Source organism: Stomoxys calcitrans, chromosome 3, assembly GCF_963082655.1.
Source record: "Stomoxys calcitrans chromosome 3, idStoCalc2.1, whole genome shotgun sequence".
NCBI classification, from domain to species: Eukaryota; Metazoa; Arthropoda; class Insecta; order Diptera; family Muscidae; genus Stomoxys; species Stomoxys calcitrans.
Window position 1 is genome coordinate 101,125,042 of NC_081554.1, and position 22,914 is coordinate 101,147,955.

The following is a 22,914-nucleotide window of genomic DNA, read 5'->3' on the forward strand; positions in this document are numbered from 1 at the left end:
TAAGTACCTTCCTTTCTACTACATGGTAACCCTCAGTACGCTTTCAAGCATGTGAACATGATATGCCATTTCTAAAAAAAAACACGAGCAAGCCGCCAAAACATTGTTTCATAGGGAGACAAGAAATTATTAAAAAATCTGTGGAAAATTGGAGCCTGGTGGCTTCACCCATATCTCAGGAAACTTGTCGGGCAATATGATTGCGAAGGGATTCCAATCCTCACGACATCTGCCATGGAAAAAGGCAAATAAAAAAAACGCTGACAAAGATGTGTGTCTCGCTTTGTTAGTAATAGTTCGTATCATACAATGTGGGGAACACTAACCCTTGAGATTCCTGTAGCCAGGCATCAAAATCTGCTTTAGAAAAGCAGTGAGTCGGTTGTCTAACATGTACTTTGAAACAGACCGTATCAGTGGGCAAGGATCAAACCTCTTAGAAGTGTCAACCCTGTTACACGTAAGATTTTGTATTTACTCCATGACCGTTTAGTTGTATGTACTGAACAAACCGCTGCAATATTATTCCGCTCAGTGATCGACAACGAACTATATCCATATCGTTTCCGGATAATTATGTCGTAATGCAAATTATTTGCCATCTGAACGCTCATAGCTAATACAAGTATTTTGTACTTTCTATAGCACAACATTTTTATATCCTATACCGATGGCCTGCCCTTGCATTGATTCGACTTCGTATTTGTTATTTCCTACCGTTAATATTGGAAGATTTGATCTCGTTGCAGACCTGGCATATTCTTATATATTTTTTGCTTGAATAGTCATACGGGGCAAATAAAAGAACGGGTGGATCCTTTCTACGGTTTTTTCAATCTCACCATCTGCAGCGGTGTTTGGCAACTCTCTATAATATCGTGGGTAATACCCTCGGGTATCTAAAGTTCCCATTGGTAGAATCGGTTGGATTACAATCAAAACCGATTGTTTTATATATTCTACCGCCTTTAACTTTTATATCTGGCAGTCGCTCAGCATTGTCGGTCGCTTGTTTGATGAGCTGCAGATAATCATCGCTTTTGAACTCCTGCTCATCCCAATTCAAGATTTCGACATCTATTTCATATACTTCGAAATACTGACACGATCTTGATAACATGTCGGCCAAAATGTTGTCTGCGCCTTTTTTATGTTTTTTATCGAAGTCGTAAGTCTGTAATTCATCAAACACTTAAGGCTGGCGTGATCGGTTATCAGCGTAAAAGGCATCATTTTTACGTACGGCCGGAACTTTTTATTTCTAACACAGCAGTTAAGCATTCTTTCTTCGTTACCGTATAGTTGAGTTCGGCTTTTGGAAATAAAATGATTGATTCTGATCATTCAATTGATATAAAACGACACCCACTCCTGTCCGAAGCATCGCACTGTATAAAGAATCTTTTCGAAAAGTTTGAGTGTCTTAGGACTGACTGTTATGGTGAACTCCCCTGATTTTTTTAAAGGTTGGATAGTGGCGCGGTAACCGTAGAGAAACCCTTAATAAACCGCCTATACCCCCCAGCGGATAGATACACAAAATCGATAATATCGATCCTTAAATTGTCAATCGATCCTTTGTATATTTTTCCAACGTAGTTTTTTCTAACCCGTGCTCTTCAAAGGTCATGAAACACTTTAAGCTGAATCTAATTCCTTTTATTACTCTAATGACAAATCATGTGGCTTTATTCTGTGGTCACTTTTGTCTTGGAAGTGATTTTGAAAATCTTCTATGTTTATCGCTTCTACACTATATCCGGCGGTAGGCTAAACGCTCGCCAGAAATCTATACCCAAATATAAGGACTGCTCCAAATCTGGACAGAGGTATAGTAAAATCGGGTGTTTTTGATTATTGTACTCAATATATATTTTTTACGCTTTCAAGAATTCTATAGGAAGCTACGTCCACTGGGCGTCTTAACATTGCTTATCATTGGCTGAATTTCTAGCTCTTGTTCTTGAATAACTTCTCTGCACCCTTTTCCTAAGATGATGACTGATGCTCCTGAGTCGAGCAGACCATTAAAACTTTTGACTTGAATCTTTACCTCTAAATATAATTTTGGGTCATACCCGTTTCGGCATTCTTTGTACAGCTTCTATGACGATTCTTCGAGTTCGGCGCCTTTTGTAATTCTTCTGTCTCTCATTAAATAACATATAATGTCTGCCAGCAGGATTAAATTCAATACATTTTTCTCTAGCGTCCGAATTAATTCATTTCTCTCTTCTCAATAATTAAGTTTACAGGAGTTTCTAATGAGCGTGGGGCTCCTGTCTTCCCCATCTCTCCTTTCCTTGTTTCCTGGCATGCTGTAGCCGTTACGTCTGTCTAGCCACAACGGTAGCAGATCAAAGCTCTCTTAGGCGATGGACAATCCATGAATCCATGGCCCTCTAAACGACAGATCCAACAAATAAAATTTTGTCTTGATTATCCTAGGTTGATTCTTAGTGCCTCAATCTCTTTACAATCGACATTTGTTTACTTATACTCTTAAGAATATATATTATCGTTACAATAGACTTCATTACTTTTCTTAGGGGTCTATCTTGTTCGAAATCCCTGGGTCTTCTTTTTGGAAACATCCTTTTCCTTTTTGTTTTAACGTCGATCTGATCTGGCATATATTGTGGAAATGATTAGATTAAATCATCGTATTAAGATTCAATATGATTTAAATTGTTTCCTTTTTCTATATAATTCACTTTCTTCGTTTGGTATCGAAAAAGTTTAAAATTTCGTTTTTATCGATTTAATTTAATAAAACTAATTGATAAAAAACTCTTTGTATTCGATATAAATCTTAAAATCTGGGGTGTTGGATGTAAATTGTAGTGCTGCGGTAAAAAAATGTGTGTGGAAACAAATTTATGGTAAACGGACCATTTATCTAACAATTTACATCTGCTCACTCTGACAATTTTTCATTAATCGCCCTGACTAACAACTTCTCCTTCCCCGTACTACAAACCAAGCCAAATTAAACAGGTAGGAGCAGTTGGCCAACAACAAAAAATCGAGTGCACTATCTGTCAAAATCATCGATTAGTGCAACTCTAATTTTGAGTGTGTTACTAGTTGGCGCCATTTTTCTTTGCTTGTGTGTTCTGTGGTTCTTAAGTACAAACCACACACACAACCGAACGTTATGAAATCTCGCTGACAGATAGTGTACTCCGCGAATAAAAATTGTACTCAGGTGTTTGCTGTACACTACCTGGGCAAATTTGTCTTGCTACAAACTGTAAGTTTTCTACGCTGAATGGCTACACAGAAAAAATTAAAAACTATGTTCAATTAAAAATTTGTTCACTCATTTAAAAAATTTGCTAAAATCGGACTTATAAAGGAATTTGCATTATTGATTAACAATGGAACTTATGAAGGTGATGCAAGAGGCCATGTCAAAACTTTTGGACGATAAATTAGAAAATTTACCAACAAAATCTGACATATTGGATATCAAAACCCACATGGAAGGTGTTAAGAGCGATGTTAATCGGCTTACAAGCGAAAATGAAGAACTCAAAAGAGAGATTAAAGCACTGCGAGAAGAGAAGGAAGAGGACCGTAAAAGACTGCAAAGACTGGAAGATCAATTAGGAAGAAGTAAACTAATAATTCGAGGGTTGCCAAATCAAAAATCTTTGTATGGGGCTGTCAACAAACTTTTCCAACACAATCTAAAGATGAATACTGAGCTGGACATAGAAAACGTTAAAAAAATGCAAGAAACAGTAGACAAAATGACGGTTATAGTTGAATTTCAATCGTCGAGAACTGTGAGAGAAGTACTAAAATCAACAAAGATGCTGGCTGGTTCATCCGTTTTTATAGAAAGAGACCTCAGTGGGATGCGTTTGCAGAAAAAGAAAGTAATGCTGCTATTGAAAAAAGAACTGCAGAAAATTAATAAAGATAAAAAGATCGGGGTGAGAGGTGAACAACTTGTGACGGAGGGAAAAACTTTCTATTGGAATCTTAAAAATAAGCTAATGTGTGGCCAAAGTTGCGGTGCCGAAATTTTACAAAATATTTTTGGTAAGGATATACAAACAATTAATTTAAGTTATGATCAATTAGTAGCTAACTTAACTGCAAAAAACTACTAAATGCAAATAGATTGCTGAATGAAAATAGGAATCTAAATTCTCATGAAGAAAATCTTAATATAGAAATTATTGAAAAACCAAAAGATTATACAGTAAATATTATAGCATAAAATATTCATGGTTTGGCCGGTAAAAATCTTCACCACAGGTTTTTTGAATACTTAGAGCAGTTCGACATTTTTATTCTTTCGGAGACGCATGTTGAGAAGAAAAATCAAGAAAATTATACAAAAAAATTTAAAAATTTCAAAATTTACTGGAACTTTGCTACCAGAAATAGCAATAGAGGGAGAGGTATTGGTGGTCAATTGTATGGAATACGAAATGATTTGGAGGAAAATGGTTTCAAGCATGTATTTTCAAATCGAGGAAATCAAGATGTGCTGCAATGCGAATTTAACTCGATCCGTTTTGAAATTTTACCGGTTTATCTTAGAGGAGCGAATTGGAATCAAGATTTCGAAAATTTAAAGGCGGCTGTGGATAGTTTTGAAGGCACTGAATTGTAGTTGGGGATCATAACATTCGGATCGGAGAAGAACAAGAGCTGCCTTTAGAACTACTGGAAGATCGTAGTATGAGTAACATCAGGCGCTCGAAAGATAAAACAATTACTCCAAATGGAAAAAAATACGTTGAGTTTTGTAATAATAATGGTCTTGTGATTTTAAATGGGAGGATGCCAGGAGATGAAGAAGGTAAATTTACTTTTCTAAATAGAAATGGTAGTTCTGTGATTGATGTGTGTGCCGTATCTCTGAATATGTTGACTTATGTTAAGACTTTTCGAGTAGATGAGCAAATCTGGTCTGACCACCTGCCTGTAATTCTGGAACTAGCTATACCGTACACAAGTCAGAGAATGCCACAAAAAGGTAATCTCCTGCCAAAATTAACTTGGAAAGAAGCAAAGAAAGAAACATTTCATAACAATTTAAACCAACAACTGTGCACTCTGCCATTGAATCCCAGGTTGGAAGATTTTATAAAAACGATCTATGAGTCATATCCTAGCTGTTTAAATAACAAGAAAGATCTTTTCAAAAACAAATGGTTTGACAAGGATTGCTCAAAAAGTAGAAAGAAGGCAATGAGTACGCTCAATAAATTTAAAGTCTGATAAAATATGCGACAAGAATGCCTACGTCGAACAGAAGAAAGAATACGAGAAGCTATGTAAAGTCAAAAAAATTGATTATTATAAAAGTATTGCGGAAAAGATGGACACGGTATCTGATAGTAAAACCTGGTGGAAAATTGCAAAGGAAATTAGACAAATCGACAGAGATACAAGCTGTTGCATCTCTGCGAACATATTAAAAACCTATTTTGAACGCCTTTTGAATCCGTTGTGCAATACCGAACCAATGTATTATGCTCCCAATAACTTAACCGATCTACTGCTTGATAGAGATTTCTCCATTGGCGAGATTAAGGAACAGCTTAGAAATGTCGGGACAAACAAAGCACCAGGAGAAGATCGCGTCCCATACGAGTTTTTTATGCACGCGACAGACGAATTCTTAGGAAAATTATGCAATGCCTTCACTAATATTTTGAACGGTTTTGACGACTTCGAAATATTCCGCACAGGTATCATATTCCCAATTCATAAAAAAGGAAACCTAGACGAAGTGAGTAACTATCGAGGTATCACTTTCATGAACTGCATAGGGAAACTTATGATAGGAATGATCAACTGCAGGATAGTGGACTGGCTAAACCGATATCAAATATTGAACGAATATCAGGCGGGATTTAGAAAAGGATACTCTACAGTGGACAATATCTTTAATCTCTCAGCTATAATTAATATTAAATTACACGACAATAAAAAGGTTTATGCTTTTTTCGTCGATTTTAAGGCCGCATTTGATAGAGTGCCAAGAGGACTGTTAATATATAAACTGCACGAAATCGGTCTGTCATCTAAAATTACCCGCTTTGTAGAAAAAATCTATGAGAACACAAGGTCTGCAGTTTGGTCAGGCTCCCAAATGTCGGAATATTTTGACACATGTACTGGAGTTAAACAAGGCTGTTTATTGTCGCCAACCCTCTTTGCCATTTACCTTAATGATTTACATGAACACTTGGAGGGAGGACTTCAAGTGGATCAAACTAACATTCGTCTATTAATGTACGCGGATGATATAATAATAATGTCTGATAATCCGAGAACTTTACAACAAATGATCTACAACTTGGAATCTTACTGTGATAAATGGGGAATGGAAGTTAATCAGATAAAATCTGAGATAATGGTATTTAGGAAAGGCGGAAAACTTTCCACAAACGAAAAATGGGCATACAAAGGCGAACTGATCAGAATAGTAAATGAATACAAGTACCTGGGACTGATACTAACTCCGAAATTATCATTTACTAAACACCTGTCAAAGAAAGAAGAAGCTGCAAAAATTGCTCTTAATTCCACATGGAAACATTTTATTGCTAAACCATCCGTTAACCTAACCTCGAAGTGGAAAATGTTTTTAGCCGTTTGTCGCTCTATACATACATAGCTACGGTGCGCAGATATGGGGAAATTCCTGCTTTAATGAGGTGGAAAAACTCTACCGATATTTTATTAAAAAAATATTGAAACTTCCAGAGGCCACTCCAAACTATGTAATCGCTCTAGAGACAGGATACGAACCTGGTTACATATATACTTATTCTTTGCACTTACAATACTTGTCGAAAGTGTTATTCGATCTCGAGAGCCACAGACTGCCACATATACTAGCCGAAAAACTTGCAAACAAAAATCTAGCCTGGTTTAACGATTATAGTACCCAACTCTCGTTGCATAACATAAATACATAGTAATAATGTAAAAATAAATAAAAAACCTTGGATGAGTGCAGCACAGCAACTTTTAATGGACATGAAAGCCAATACGTTTAATGATCTAAGTGATCATTAAACGTATTAAAAAAGCGCAGCAAAGTGAAAACAGAATATATAAATACCTCGATTACAATGTTGGCCCCATGTATTGCACAGAAAAATTCAGCCAAGAACAAATAACTTTGATTCTGAAAGCTAGAGGTGATCTAATGTGGTTGAACTTTAATAAATATAGGACCTCGAATGAACAAAGATGTTCATTGTGTAATTTGGGAGAAGCAGAAAATTTAGTCCATTTCATTGGCCGCTGTCCAGTATTAGCAAATATGAGAGTTAGACATTTTAATAGAACTCTATTGGATCAAACCGAAATTATTAGCATACTAAATGGTGGTGAAGGTTTTTGCTGGGTGAATTTACTAAACTTCTTAAAGGAAGCAAGAAAATATAGAAATATGTTAATAGAAGAGTTTAATTACTAATTAAGAATAAAATTAAACAGAAAAATATAATAACTCAATACTCCGGCAGACGGTTTAATTATAAACCATGCTGTAAAATTCTTTATTATCAATAAGATATTTTTTGTAAAATTGTTTTATACATATTATAACGTTATATGAAATAAAGAACCATTGAATTGAAAATTGATTAACAATTTTGCTATTTGGATTTATGACAAGTTAAAAATCCAATTAACGTCGTTATTAAATCAATAAACCATTCATTTGAAAAAACGTTGTTTTTACTGTTTTAAAAAAAATAAATAATTGATATTTTTCGCATTAATAAAAAACTTTTAATTTCATTGGATTAAATTGTGTATAAAATATGAAAAATATCAATAAGTTTTTTAATGGTCCCAGGCTTTTAAAAACATTTTCTCGATTCCATTTTGCGCCTCTCTTCGTTTTCGGTAACACCGTCTGTAAAGAGTATAATAAACAATATAATTATATACATACATATTTAAAATGTATCGTAATAAATACCAATCTTAGCATTATGCGTGGAATACCACGAAATCTAGATCCACATGTAATATCTTCCATCCTCAGCGCCCAAGTCAATATAATCTATATATGAATAATAAAATACGATAATATTAAATATATATATTTATAAATACCACGTTTGCATTCTATAATGTCCTTCAATATGTTGCGTTTGGCATTTATCCATTCTATTTGTTCACATACGGAATTTTACTGCATTACATTATTTCAGCGCATATTTTCCTCAATAAATTTGTTTAATTTTAAAACTATAACAAAAGAATTACATTTAGTGTAGAGAAAAAAACACTTCTAATTATCTTGATATATTATTTTTTGCTCACCCACTCTACTTTGTGTCTGTATGTGATAGATGCTATTTGTCTTATTTGCACTTCTTTTCGCATTACATATGTGTGAGAGGGAACACAATATAATCTTGTACAATACACAATTTATATTATTAAAAACAGTTTAATTCGTACAGTTAAAAATATGTTCAACGTATGCCTTATTTATCAATCACTTGCCGTGATACAAAAAATATCGAATTTCTATATAAAAAAAAAAATTAAAGCAATTAATTGTTTTAAAAGATTTTTATAAGTCAATACTCTGTTTAATCGGTCAAATTTAGATCAATATTTTTTCTGTGTACCGTTGGAAAAATTCTGTTAATTCGCAAATGAAATTTCAAGGTGAAACTATTTATATTAATATGATATACAAATTCCAGTCCGTTGGTCTATTGGATAGTTTAGAGCTCCCAAGAAATTACCAAATTCTTGTCAGACTCAATCTATTCACTTCGGAGGTAGTATGAACTCAGTTAGCTACTGTAACGGCTACGAACTGCACTACCTAATGATCTGTTAAATCCCACAAGTCTTCTTGGTCTATTGTATACTATATTTGTCTATGTCTATGTATTCGATAGGGCGCGATATTGTTATGAGTCCCTGATGGCACCAAATCAATTAGAGGCTTAGCTAGTTCTAGACGGTCACTCTTGGGTGTGGTTTCATCCCACCAGTCTAGCCTGCCACAATTAAAAATTCAAACACAAAAAAACTAAACAAAGCAAACACACACACACTTTATGGTAAGATTTTTAACCCTGGCCGCTCACCCTGCCATGGTCGCGAATGTAATCCCTGACAATTATAAAATAGATTTATTAATTAAAGTACACAAAATGCACGTACATATAAACATATCCTGGCTTAGACAACATTCAGTATTAACAAACAAAATTTAGCTATTATGCTTAGCAAAAAAAAACAAATATTACATCTTTACTGCCTAAGAAGTCAATATTAAACGCTAACAACAAACAAAATTACAAATGGCAACATGCTCGATTTCTGGACTATGTATCCGTAGCTCTCAATGCCTCCGCAGGCAGTTATTATAACCTGAAACTATGATTTGAAGGAGCTCCCTAAAATCTAACAACCAGGATTAACAATTGTTATGTCTAATCATAGTAACCTCAAGGTTCTGAACACCTTACCAGACAACAACCGGCCAAACAAATGAAAACAGATTTATAGACACTAGGGTTTAACTTTGGCATGGATAACCTATACTACATCTAAAGTTAATTCTAGCCTTTCTTAACTTTTGTCTTCTTTTTTCTATTTCATACTAAAAAAATTCGACAAAAAAATTAACTCTTCTCATAGCCTAAAATTTTTCTTTTATTAATTTAAAACCATTAAAAAATCTAAATGAAATGTACACAATTGTTTAGGAAAAGTTGATAGCACTTTTCCTATCCCAAATTATTCGTATAAAACTTTTGCGGACATTTTATTTCATATTAAGCCTAGTATTGACTTCGATTTTTTGCCCGAACATTTGTCAAAACGCACTTTTAGAAACCTTTTGTGAAATGACTCCGAAATGTTTTCAAATAAGCAGTACTAAATTCTTTTTATAAATTGATTTCAACATGTTGCTTGCAACATTGTCAAATTTCGTAGATTTTAATTGTACATGTCAATTAAATGCAGCGAGTGGGCCTGGGGGTCTACATTGAGAAGCCAGGGACTGAGATCTGTTTTAGACTGCCTAACTATACGATCCTGCAGGCGGAGATCCGGGCGATCACGAAATGCGTGAGGCGGAGTGGTGCTAAAGCCGGGTATATACTGCAGTTGTCAGACCTATAATGTTATATGGTGTTGTGGTCTGTTGGACGGGCGCTTCAATTACTCTAGACATCGTGGCTAGACAAATTGCTGCGACCACTGCTGTGAGGCTAAGGGAGCTTTCCCATTGGTCATGCGGCGCCTACGGACACTGTATTATTATTGATTCAAAGCTCGATTTCCCAGGCATTATGGATAACACACTGCCCGAGCCGCTTATTGAGAAAAAGTTTTGTACCACTATTCCTATAGAATCTATTGGATCTAAAATATCCCTGCTAATAAAAGTAGCATCGACTTCTACACGGATGGCTTTGTATTTAAAACTACCAATTTGTAGAAAATTTGTTTTTATCTTGGTTGACTGTCAAATATAACAATGATGTCAATATACAATGGTTTTCTACCAAAACAATGCTTTACACGCCCAATAAAAAATGTTTTAATTACATTTAAACAAATAAGCAACACTGTTGGAAACATTGTGAGATATCACAACAGTTAATTGATGTTTAGCAACATTTTCCGCACAATCGATGTCAGTACTAGGCTTTACGGTAAGCACGCTACAGCGCTTATTTATTGGTTGTGCAGGCATATCCAAAACCACTGTAATTAATGTTTTTTAATTTATCGTCGTTAAAGTATACACCAAATAATTATCCGTCGTTTAGTTGACAATTTTCTCCTCGTTAACGAAAACAGATGATTTTAGTGATGACGATCACTTGGCAAACAGTTTAACAATATAAGTGCCTTTATCTGAATCCCATATGATATTTATTGGTCTACGAATTTAAATTTGGATGTAAGGTGTACTTCATTCTTAAAATACTTCATTTTAGCCCGATATTCTCATGATGTCTGATTTAGTGGTGTTTTCGGGGGAGAGGTGGTGAGGTGGTCCCCCAGACACTTGGCCCTGAAAAAATGTCAGCATCGTACTCTTCTCTCAAATACCATTTATTTAAACCCCATATTGCCATTGGTTTAAGGAGAGTTTACGCGATGAGGCGTCCCCCAAACACATGGCCCAAAATAGGTTATCAAATTCGTTTTCTAATCTCAAATACCTTTCATTTGAGCCACATATTGGCATGGTCGCAAATATTTTTTTTTGCCTTTGGGGTGTTTTGGGAAAGGGGTGATGCCCCAAATACATGGTCCTACAGAATAGATATTAGATTCGTATTCTACTCCTAAATACCTTTATATGAGCCCCATATTGCGATGATCACTAAGTAATTGCTGTTTGTATGGTATTTTGGGAAAGGGGTAGACCCCCAGAAAATTGGTTCCGAAAATGGGTATCAATTCTTGTTCTACCCCCCAATTCCTTTTATTGAAGCCCCACATTGACATGGTTGGTAAATATGCCCGATTTAAGAGTGTTTTGGGGAGTGCGGTGGTCCCCCAAATTCTAAGCCCTGAAAATATATCAGCAACGAGCTCTTTTATCATATATCTATATATCATTTATTTGAATCCCATATTGCCATTGCCCTCAAAATTGGTTATCAAATTCGTTTTCTAATATCATTTAAACTTCTTATTGCAACAGTCAGCAAATATGTCCGGTTTGGGGTATTGGCCCTAAAAACTATGAATATTTAGTTCCACTCTCTTTAAGACCCAAATTGTCTTGGTGAGCAAATACGTCCTATTTGGGGGTTGTTATGGTGGTGGGAAGTCCGCTAGACAGTTGACCCCTAATGTTTATATCAGATACGTGGTCTACTCCCACATACCTTTAATTTGAGCCCCATATTTCCATAGTCGGCAAAAATGACCGACTTGGGGGGTGTTTTGGGGGATGGGCGGCCACTCAGTGAGTTGGCCTTGAAAATATATATCGGATTCGTGTTCCACTTTAAAAACTCTCTTATTTGAGCCTCATATTGCAATAGTCAGAAAATACTTACTATTTGGGTGGTGTTGTGAGGGTGGGTTTTCAAATTCGTGATTTACTCCCAAAGACCTTTCATTTCAGCCCCATATTGCTATGGTCGTAAATTTGTCCCCCTTTGGGGGATGTTTTTGGTGTGAAGCGGCCCCCAAAACACTTGGTCCCATATTTGGATATTAGATTCGTATTCTGCATTCAAATACCTTTTATTTAAGCCCCATATTCCCATGGTCAGCAAATAAGTCCTGTTTGGGGGGTGTTTTGGGAAAGGGGTGGACCCCAAGAAACGTGGTCCCACATTTGGATATCGGATTCGTATTCTATCGCAAATACCTTACATTTGAGTCCCATATTGCCATGGTCGGTAAATATGTCCGGTTTAGGGGTGTTTTGGGGCTTAGGAGGGTCCACCAAGCACTTGGTCCGACAATTGGATATCGGATACGTTTTCTTATCCTAAATACCTTTCTTTTAAGTCCCATATTGTCGTGATTGGTCCAAATATATGTTTGGTAAGTTTTAGGGTGGGGCGGCCCCCTAGGTACCCCATCCGAAATTTGGATATCAAATTTTTATTTTGGGGGTACTATATGAGAGCACACAAAATTTCGCTTAAATCGCACCACCCATCTCCGAGATCTGGCGTTTCTAAAAATTAGGGTAAGGGGGAGCGTCCGTCCCCCCTTCAGATATCAAAAAATGTAGTACCCTATTTTCACCACGTCATTATGCATCATCTGTGAAAATTTCAAGAAAATCGGTTCAGCCATTTTTGAGTCTATAAGGAACACACAAACATACAAATAAAACAAACCTACAAACAAACACAAATTGATTTTTATATATAAGGTTAGTTAGATGCCATATTGAATATACTGCCGAAAAACAATTTGAACAACGGATGGCGGGAAAAAATGTTCCAGGATTTGGCCGTAACTCCCCAAATCGGAATTTAGTCTTATTTTATTTACATACATACCTGGTCTGTAGCTTCGCCAGAACATCGGGATAACAAGGCCAACATCGCTGTATGGACAACTAACAAGGCGAAACATATTTGCAAAACGTAAGGCGACATTCCCTGCTGTGTTGTAATCTGCACAAAGAGATTGTATGTAGTTGTTGTAATCGAATAAAAGGCATAACCCATATAGACGACCAGTATTAAACTGCAGTTGTCGTTGACCAATTTGTACAGACGCAATAACTTGTTGTACATTCGAAAAGTAAAAAGTGAATCATCAGGAAAATTGGCCATGGCTGGGGCTGGTGGAGCGGCTAAGCGCATATTATTAGCTGCTCGCGTACGCAATCGTTGCCGAGGCTTCTGCTGCTCCTTGTATGTGTATCCAGTGAGAAGTGAATTCAGATAAGCAAATCGAACGGACAATAGACGTAGCATTATCGATGCATAAACAATGAATATTGAAGAAAGGGTATTCTGTAAGGAATACACACATATTATGATGTAGGAAGTGATGGTCAAGGGCTCATCAATGAGAAAAACTTTTAAAACGACGATATAGCCCTGGATAGTAATTACGAGAATAATAAATATAACAGCAAAGCCACAGTTATTTACGATAGTTTCTGAAAATTGACGATTTATATCATCATCCACTTTGAGGGTATCGTTTAACACTTTTAAGAAAGATTTAGAGTTTTTGGAACAAATAAAGACGGTTATGGTATAGGTAACAATGCACAACAGAATTTCGATCCAGTAATTGATGTTGTCCGTTTCACGATAGGAATAGAAGACTTGTTGCGAACCTCCGGTAAATAAAGTGTACAAGTTGAAAATTGTCATTGCGTGGACCAAAGCATGTACTACGATTGAATACAAGCGATGGATAATGGTAGGTGGGCCTAGTTCATATTTCGATATAGTCTCATAAAGAGGCAATAAACCAGTCGCCTTCAGTATAAATACTATACTGGCAATGTCACTCAAAAAGGATCCAGACTTATTGCTTGGTGTCGGCTCGTTCATTGCGATGGCATCTACCCTTTCTTGGCGGATTGGTGACGATTTCATTTTATGCCCACCCATGTTAGTTCCAATGCACATTCTAAACAGGCGAATAATGTTTTCTTAGCTAGAGTTTTCAATAAACTGAACTAGAATAAAGCAATTATCGAACCCTTTGAGGAGTTTTCCGACACACGCATGAACTTTACAAGCTCATGCACGACAATTCGAATACACCCTACAACTTAATTTCAATTGTCGCGTTGCTGTATTTGTAGAGAAAATGGAAAATGTACCGCTATGTTGTACATGACGTAGGGTTTCGGTAAAGCACTTACAGAAATTAAATCCTTATCTTTAATCAGCAATGGCTGATAGCCATGCAAGAAATCTTAATAACTTTATGGATGACGGACAAAGTTTTTCGTTTTATTATAATTTGATTGCATATATTTTTATCTTAGCAAAATATCTAAGGCTAAACGAAATAAATAGATGCACCTGTTACTTATGGTTGTTATATTTCATTGCCCCATTAAAAGAATTAGGAGTGGACTGTCGGTCGAGCGACTATAGGGCTTCTTTCTCCACTAAAGCATGCAAAGATCTTATCGCATATAGTTACAATAAATCGTATAGAATGAAAATTATACTGAATAGCCTCACAGGCTGTTAACGGCCACTCAATAGCCGATGATCTTAAAGTAATTACAATTTGTTGTTGTTGTTTTAGCAGTTTATTGTGTTCTATCTTTCGACTGCTTGATTCTGTTGAGTGTCAAGACCCAGGAACTCCGCGACTAAGATGGGGTGAGTCCACAGGGATCTGGGTCTGAGTCGAGTGGGTCTGGCCGGGCAGTTAAACAGGTGACGTGTATCGTGCGGTCCCTGGTTACAATCGGGACATACATCTTGCACGTCGGCATCAATCCTAGCTCTGTGGGAATTGAGGCGGCTGCATCTGCCGGAACGTAATTGAACCAGAACTACTCTGGTTTGCCGGGGGAGGTCGATTTCTTCGGGTGCAATGGGTGGCGGTCGTTCTCCAAGGACTACATTCACCCGGTAGCCAATTAACGCGTCTGCTACCGTGTCTGCATGAATGTTGTTCAGACCCGCTTGATATGCCGCTTGATCTAGAGGTTCTCTCTTGTAGCGCTGAACCTCATGCTCTAGATCGTGTAGATCTACCTTAAGGCTTCTGGGCGGTGGGTATCTATCCACAAGATGATGATTTGGATGATTTCTGCGATAACACCCCAAAAGGTATTGCTTAGACAGCATGTAGTTATGTCTTCGCACTGGTAGGATCTTTGTCTCCTGATTGAGGTGGTCCACATGAGAACTGAGGAGACAGCCCGTCGCAGTTCGGAGGGCGGCATTCTGACAGATCTGAATATTATTCCACTGCGTGTCACAAAGTTGACGTGACCACACTGGCGCTGCATAACTTACCACAGACCGGCCAATTGCTTTGTACGTGGTCAACAAGGTTTCTTTGTCTGCACCCCAAGTGCTGCCAGCGAGTGACTTGAGGACCTTGTTTCTACTTTTGACTTTATTGCAGATTGCTGTGGCATGTGGGAGAAAGTGTAGGAGCTGTCAAATGTGACGCCAAGTATTTTGGGACACTTGATGGTCGGAATCATTTCTCCATCGACCATCACAACCAGCTCAGTATTCACCTCACGCGTATTTGTAGTGAATAGTGTGGCTGAAGATTTGGTGGCGAATATCTTCAGATTTCTGCAGCGAAATATGAGGCAAGCTCGTTGAGGTAGACGTTCAACCTATCGCAGATGTCATCAATGGGTGGGAGGCATGATGCCATGATCGTAAAATCGTCCGCATATGATACGATCTCTATGAAGTCTGGAGGGGGTGGGATGGAGGATATGTAGAGGTTAAACAGAGCTGGAGATATCACCCCACCTTGGGGAACTCCCTGTTTCACTCTACGGTGTTTCGACTTCTTATCCCTAAATTTCGCAAATGACTGGCGGCACACAGATAATTCGCGAGCCAACGTTTCAGGCCTGGCTGGAGGGACGTGTTGGCGATGTCCTCAAATAATTTGGCATGGCTGACCGTGTCGAATGCCTTTGATAGGTCCAGTGCCACGAGGACCGTCATATCACATGGCCTGGGTTTGAAGCCACGGCAAATGTGATTGAAGCCACGGCAAATGTGTGTGGTGATGGCATGCAAAGCTGTTGTTGTGCTGTGCAGTCTCCGAAATCCATGTTGATGCTCGGCGAATGGAAATTCTCCTACGAGGCTCGGGAGGAGTAATGCCTCAAGCGTATTTGCCACTGGTAGATCGGTCTGTACGACTCCCCCAAACTCGGGTCTTTTCCAGGCTTCAGTAGCAGGATCACTCTGCCCATTTTCCAGACATCGGGAACTATAAAAGCTGATTCTGGGGTTAGCGGGGTCCATAGCACGAATCCCATCACGCTCGTCTGCGAGTACCACTGCTTGCGCCGGAAAATTCGGTCGCACTTGTGGTATTCGACCGGCTGATATAAAGCGAGCGGCTGCTGCGTTGATGATGTCTCGGAATTTCCTCTCGGCCACAAGCACATCAGAGGGGGGTGGGAGGTCATTGAAGCGGCGATTGGTATACTCTCTGAAGCCAGTCCAATCGGCCTTCTTATAATTGATGAACGTCCGGCGCTCAGAGGTTATGAAGTCGGGTGGTCGGTCGATGGTGAGGATTATGGGGAGGTGGTCTGACCCCAAAGAGATGACGGCTTGCCAGGATACGTCACTCAGGAGATCAGGGGATGCAATTGAGATGTCTGGCGAGCTGCTGCACCTCCTCGTAATCCTGGTGGGGGCATCCTCATTCACCGTGCAAAACGTGGAGCTATTTATCTGCTCTGCCAAAGCTATGCCACGCTGGTCGTTACCTAGGGGAGAATGCCATGACGAGTGATGTGCTTTAAATCCCCCAGAACCAGACGACTATGGCCAGATAGCTACCCACTTATGTCGGGGTTGTAGGCCTGGCCATTAATCGGGACACAGCTACCAACACGTTGTATATCTCTATCTCGGCAGTACCAGACCTGACTGCTACCCCCATACATTCCATGTATGGGTCACTAGCGTCAAGCGCAGGCGAGATAGGTCTATACTGCACGGAATGGTGTATAACGAAGGCCAATCCCCCACCTCCATTCCTTGAGCGATCCTTACGTAGCACATTGTAACCGTGACAACTGTGAAAGCTGCAGGTGTTGGTCAGCTTTGTCTCCTGGATCGCTGCGATCGATATGCTCTTCCGACTCATAAAATCTACGATCTCATCAATCTTGCCACGCAGTCCGTTGCAGTTTAACTGCAAGAACGATACACTTCCCGGCACTGGCCTGGTAATAGTAGGGCTAGGGTGCTGTCGTTGCATAAATTGCCGTACGGGAGAGGTCGGGGGGGTCACATAGTCCGACGACGAGGACGCCGAAGGCGACGACGACGACGTTTGTGACCCACTGCTGGCTATGTTCGCACAGCACCTAGCGACATAGCCAGTATGACTCTACTCCCGTAGCGAAGTTAGGCCAGAGCAAGAACGGAAATGTACCCACTCCAAGCAGCGGTTACACCTCACCGACACCGACCGATGATGAAGGCGGTTCTGGCAAACCGAACAGAACCAGGGTCCGGGGTTCTTTTCAATCCCGGCACGGACTAGAAGCGTACTGAGAAGGCACTCCGGGATGTGCCTCTCCCAGGACGAAAAAAGACGAACACGTACACTGAGGCGGCAGCCCTTGCCGATGAGGATTCCATCGGGTCAATCCGGTGGGTACAACCGGCTGCCATGGGATTGATTACAATTTGTATTACTTGATGGCGCTGCTTTCATTTGAAAAGCAGCATTGCTGTAGCCATATATTTGCATGCGGTAGTATCGATCCTCGTCGAACTCCTACAGATGATCTCGTTCGGGTCCATTGGTTCTTTCGGATAGAACGAAGTAGTCACAACCATAACCTTCATTAAAACACTCTGTTCTCCATTCCTCATTATGTATATTATTTTTAACTAATATATTTTAACAAGTTATTTGTTGTATTCGATGCTATTATATTGAAATCATATTCGAATTTACCAGTCTGTTTGGAACAAACTACAAATGAATTAACAAAAGGTTATGGGCCCAGGCTCATTTTTTCAAGGAAAGGTGTAAAGATTAAATTAATTTTTATTTTCGATTAGAGTAATACTATGTTACCCAGCGCAAATCTAGATTTGCTAATATTTTCGTAAACCTCGAGGTTTGCTACGAGGTTTCCATACATACATTTTTGGTTCGAGATAATCTCTTCGAGAACCAACTTAAAGCCGTTGAGTGGAGCGGACGTGTTTATATTTCGTACCTATACTAATAAGTAGAACCTACCTATTATGAAAAAATGTTAAAGCCTTTTTGACAAAGAAGCGATCAGGGGCACGACGAAGGAGACAGATGAGTATGTACGGGCAGTGCAATGGGGCGAAGGAGCAGGATGCTGGAAGGGATAGAACTGACATTCCAAGCACTTCTACGGAAGATGGAAAATGAATCAGATTTCCTGAAGAGCTAAAATGCTGATGAAGAAATAGAGCTCCCTGCTATCAAGTACTCTGGGAAGAACAAGCCAGCCATCCCGCAATGGAAACTCTCGACAGTGTCCTGCAGAGGTAAAAAAATTGGGAACAGGAACGAAGGGTCTTCATGGAGGAATGTGACTTCCAATAAAATGCCACAGCCATCAGGAAAGGGGAAGATGGTCGCAGAGAATGGTAAGGAGCCGCCCTCTTACGCCAAAGTGGCAAGGAAGCCCAACAGAGATGAGCAGACTTATGCAGTCATCAATATCGGCAGTGAATCTGGTAGGATTCCACCACATCATTGGTGCCAAGTGAAGGATCTGGTTAACGATCGGATTTTCGAACATGTGTGGAATTCTGCAGAGGGTCCACCCATACAAATGATAATCGGCGAGTATAGAGGAGACATCTTAACCCTGCGTTTTGCATCAGCGGAATGTATTGATATCGCCAAACAGGTCGTCAGAGCTCCCTGGGAGGGCGTAAAGTTCGACCTGGTGAGAAAGATGAACATCCCCAGATCACAAAGGCGACGGTCTTCATCAAGGGGCGGGGCAGTAAATTTGCGACGGAACGCGTGTTGGGATTTTTGGACAAGCAAAACTAAGGTTTGGTCGCAGAGAAGTGGGAGGTCTTCGACAAGGAGAAGAAGGAAGGAACTCTCCTTGTGGTTGGCATTGATTAAGAATCCGTGACGAGTTTGGCTAAGACTCTCAACGGGAGCAAGGCTCTCTTTTTCAAAATTGGGAAGACAAGGATAGGCAGAAATCCTCATATTTAGCCATCAGGCCGTGCAGTGGCAGGTGACTTAATACCGCCCAATGAACAGGGGCTGACGACGAGATTAGATTACACGAGATTAGATAGGATAAGCAAAGAACCTAATACTAAAATATCAGGTAGTGCAGTGGCGAGAGACCCAACACAGCCTAACAAACAGGGACCCGACAACGGACCCATCACCGACTTCAAGATTCGGAAGACTAGGATAGGTAAAGATCCTAATATTGAAACATTAGGCAGCGCAGCGACAGGAGTCTCAATGCGGCCTAACGAACAGGGAACCGATGATGATACCATCACCTACTCCCAAGAAGACGATTTACTTAAGATTTGGAAGACTAAGATAGGCAAAGTTCCTAGTATTGGAACATCAGGCTGTACAGGGAATGAAAATTCCATACAGCCTAACGAACAAGACCCGACGATGGAACCATCGTCGGAAGACTAGGATAGCCAAGAACCTAATACGATTACATCAGGCAGTGCAGTGCAGTCTAAAGAACATCGAGCAGACGATGAGACCATCACCTACTCCCAAGATGCCCATTTACTGGAGGACCAATGAATAAGGTAATCCAGATAAACCTCCACTGGAACGAGACTGCTACACACGCTCTGATGGAGAAAATCAGCAAGGGCAAGATTCATATTGCCTTAATTTAGGAGCTATGGCGACCCGAAGCAAAGGTTCTGGACTGAACCATATCAACTACCAAATATTCTATGCTAACACTGGTACTCGGTCGAGGACCTGCGTTATTTGTCATACAAATTTGAATTATATATTTTCCCCAGAGTTGTCAACGTCGGATGCAACAGTGGTGAGACAGGGAGACGGTGGAGCATACCTGGCATCACTTTATCTGCCCGTCGACTCTCCGACACCGCCACCCACGTCGGAGCTGAAACGGCTGGTGAGGAAAGCAAAACAGACAGGAAACGAGGTGCTAATTGGGAGCGATGCGAACTCTCACCACATTTTGTGGGCTAGTACCAAGACCTGGCAGAGTTCTTGAAAACTAACGACTAAGTGACACTTAATATTGGAACACCGCTACCTTTATTAATAGGAGGAAGTATTAGATGTGACGATATGTTCGGAAAATCTAATCGATGAGGTCCAGGATTGGAGAGTTTCCATGGAACACTATCTCTCCGACCATCGCAAGCTTCTGAAATAGGTTGAAAACCAACTGGACAAAATTCGAAAGGCTACTCAGAAGAAGAGTTGGGCAAGACAATTTAGATTGTCCAAGCATAGAAGACATTGACAAAAATGTCAACAGGATTACGACTGTACTGGTGGGTTCCTTCGAAGATATTTGTCCTCTTCGGGAAAGGAAATCAGCCCAAGAAAAACCCTGGATGACCGGGGAGATTTGCAATATTTAAAAAGAGGTCCGCAGACTTTTTAACAGAGCACATCGTAAAAATAGGAAGTATATTTGGATGTGTATTACACACGGCTCAGGGAATCTGGAAGCTTTTTTGCGAACAGGTCGATAGGGTTAATGACGCCGGCAAGATGAATAAGTTTCTCTCAAAAACCCATGTCCAAGCTGAAACTTTAATAGACGACATTGGAGTGAAAGCAGAGACAACGGAGGACAAGTTGAGGCTTTTGATGAAAACACATTTTCCACAGGATACGGCGGTACTCACGGAGACACCAGAATCTTGGAATAATGAAGTTGATCAAAGGTTTATAATTACGGAGTTTATGGTGAAGGAATACTTGAGGAGCTTCAAACCATTTAAGTCACCCGGACCTGATAGAACATTTCCGACGTTACTATAGATAGAGGCAGGCTATCTGACGCCTCATCTGGCCAATATTTTCACAGCGTGACTAAGACTTGCATATACTCCGAAAGCCTGGCAGAAGGCAAGGGTTGTGGTTGGCCTGTATGTGATCACACTGACCATAATGTGGATTCAATTATGCAGAATTCCTTACCAAATGTCACCATTTCGGCGAAGATCTCATGTTCATATTTGTTACCAGAAGATATAAAAGGTATTCTTTGATTCGCATCCTTCTTAATTTACGACGACGAGAATTTTGTTGTTGTTGCCTATTGCCAAAATAGACGAGTCAAGGCTATATAGCCTCGCAATCGTTTCGCCTCTTTTAACAAACGCCTTATCTGATCAATATTTTCACAGGGTGCCTAGGACTTGCATATACTCCGAAAGCCTGGCGGGAGGCAAATGTGGCGGTTGGCCTGTATGTGATCACACTGACCATAATGTGGATTCAATTATGCAGAATTCCTTACCAATTGCCACCATCTCGGCGAAGATCCCATGTTCATATTCGTTACCAGAAGATGCAAAAGGTATTCTTTGATTCGCATCCTTCTTAATTTACGACGACGAGAATTTTGTTGTTGTTGACTATTGCCAAAATATACGAGTCAAGGCTTTATATATAGTCTAGCAATAGTTTCCACACTTTTAACAAAACGAATTTCATTCATAATTTTTGATTTTCTTGAAAAGAAGTTAAAATTTTACAAAAAAATGTATTTGTTTACCAATTATTCGTCCAATAATTTTTTTCGAAATCAGCTGGCACCTACAGTTCGACGATACGATTTGCGACCCTCCATAAATGTAGTGCAAATGGACGGAGATTTGTGCAAAGCCTGCGATTTGCGCTTTAGTGGAAAGATGTAATAAGACTAGGAAAAAATATTTAGGAAATATTTTTTTTTATTTATTTATTTGTTCAAATATTAGCCAATCCTAGTGTGCTACATTTACATAAGTTAAAATATAAACATTTTTTTTAAGTATAAATATATTTTAATGTAAAATAAATGATAATATTAATAATAAATTACATGGAACTAAGTAATTACATTTCTAGAATTTGAAATCAATAAATATATAAGTTATGACCTTGATGTTTTTTAAGCAACCCTTAAAACAAGATTATAAATATTCAATAATGGATGAATATTTAAATATGGCTGAAATTCGAGTTCACATTCTAGTCGAAGGACCAACGTTACTAAAACGTGTTGCTTTGAAGTAGGGTGGGAGTGCTCACTCAATCAATGTAAACATCGGAGATAATTAATTTACTCGCTATTTTACTTATGTACAGCTTGCTTAAGTCGTTCGAGACGTTTCGCTGGGCATTGAATGCGATCTGGCAACGTCAGATGTGTTGAGAATGAAAATATTGGTTTGCCTAAAAAGTAATTGCTGATTTTTTAAAAGAAAATAAATGCATTTTTAATAAAACTTAGAATGAAATTTAATCAAATATATATTTGCCATTTTGTTCGATAACCTTTTGCCATCTTCCTGGCAAATTTAGTATTCCACGCTCATAGAACTTCTGGCCTTTATCTGCAAAAAACTGAACCAAGTGCGATTTTATAGCCTCATCATTGCCGAAAGTTTTACCATTTAAGGAGTTCTGCAAAGATCGAAATAAATGGTAGTTTGATGGTGCAAGGTCAGGGCTATATGGTGGATGCATCAAAAGTTCCCAGCCAAGCTCACTCAGTTTTTGGCGAGT

General features: G+C 39.1%; 1 protein-coding gene across 1 annotated transcript in view; it reads right to left on the bottom strand.

The window, feature by feature from the left end:
• Window positions 1–21,794, bottom strand: part of LOC106095577 (gustatory and pheromone receptor 32a) — a 37,918-nt gene extending 16,124 nt beyond the window's left edge. The window contains exons 1-2 of the mRNA XM_013262811.2: window positions 21,662–21,794; window positions 13,008–13,469 (exon numbers count right to left, since the gene is read on the bottom strand). Of these exons, the coding sequence (XP_013118265.1) occupies window positions 13,008–13,469; window positions 21,662–21,739 (540 nt within the window). The 5' untranslated portion in view covers window positions 21,740–21,794. The remainder of the gene's footprint in view (window positions 1–13,007; window positions 13,470–21,661) is intronic.
• Window positions 21,795–22,914: the final 1,120 nt, after the last annotated feature.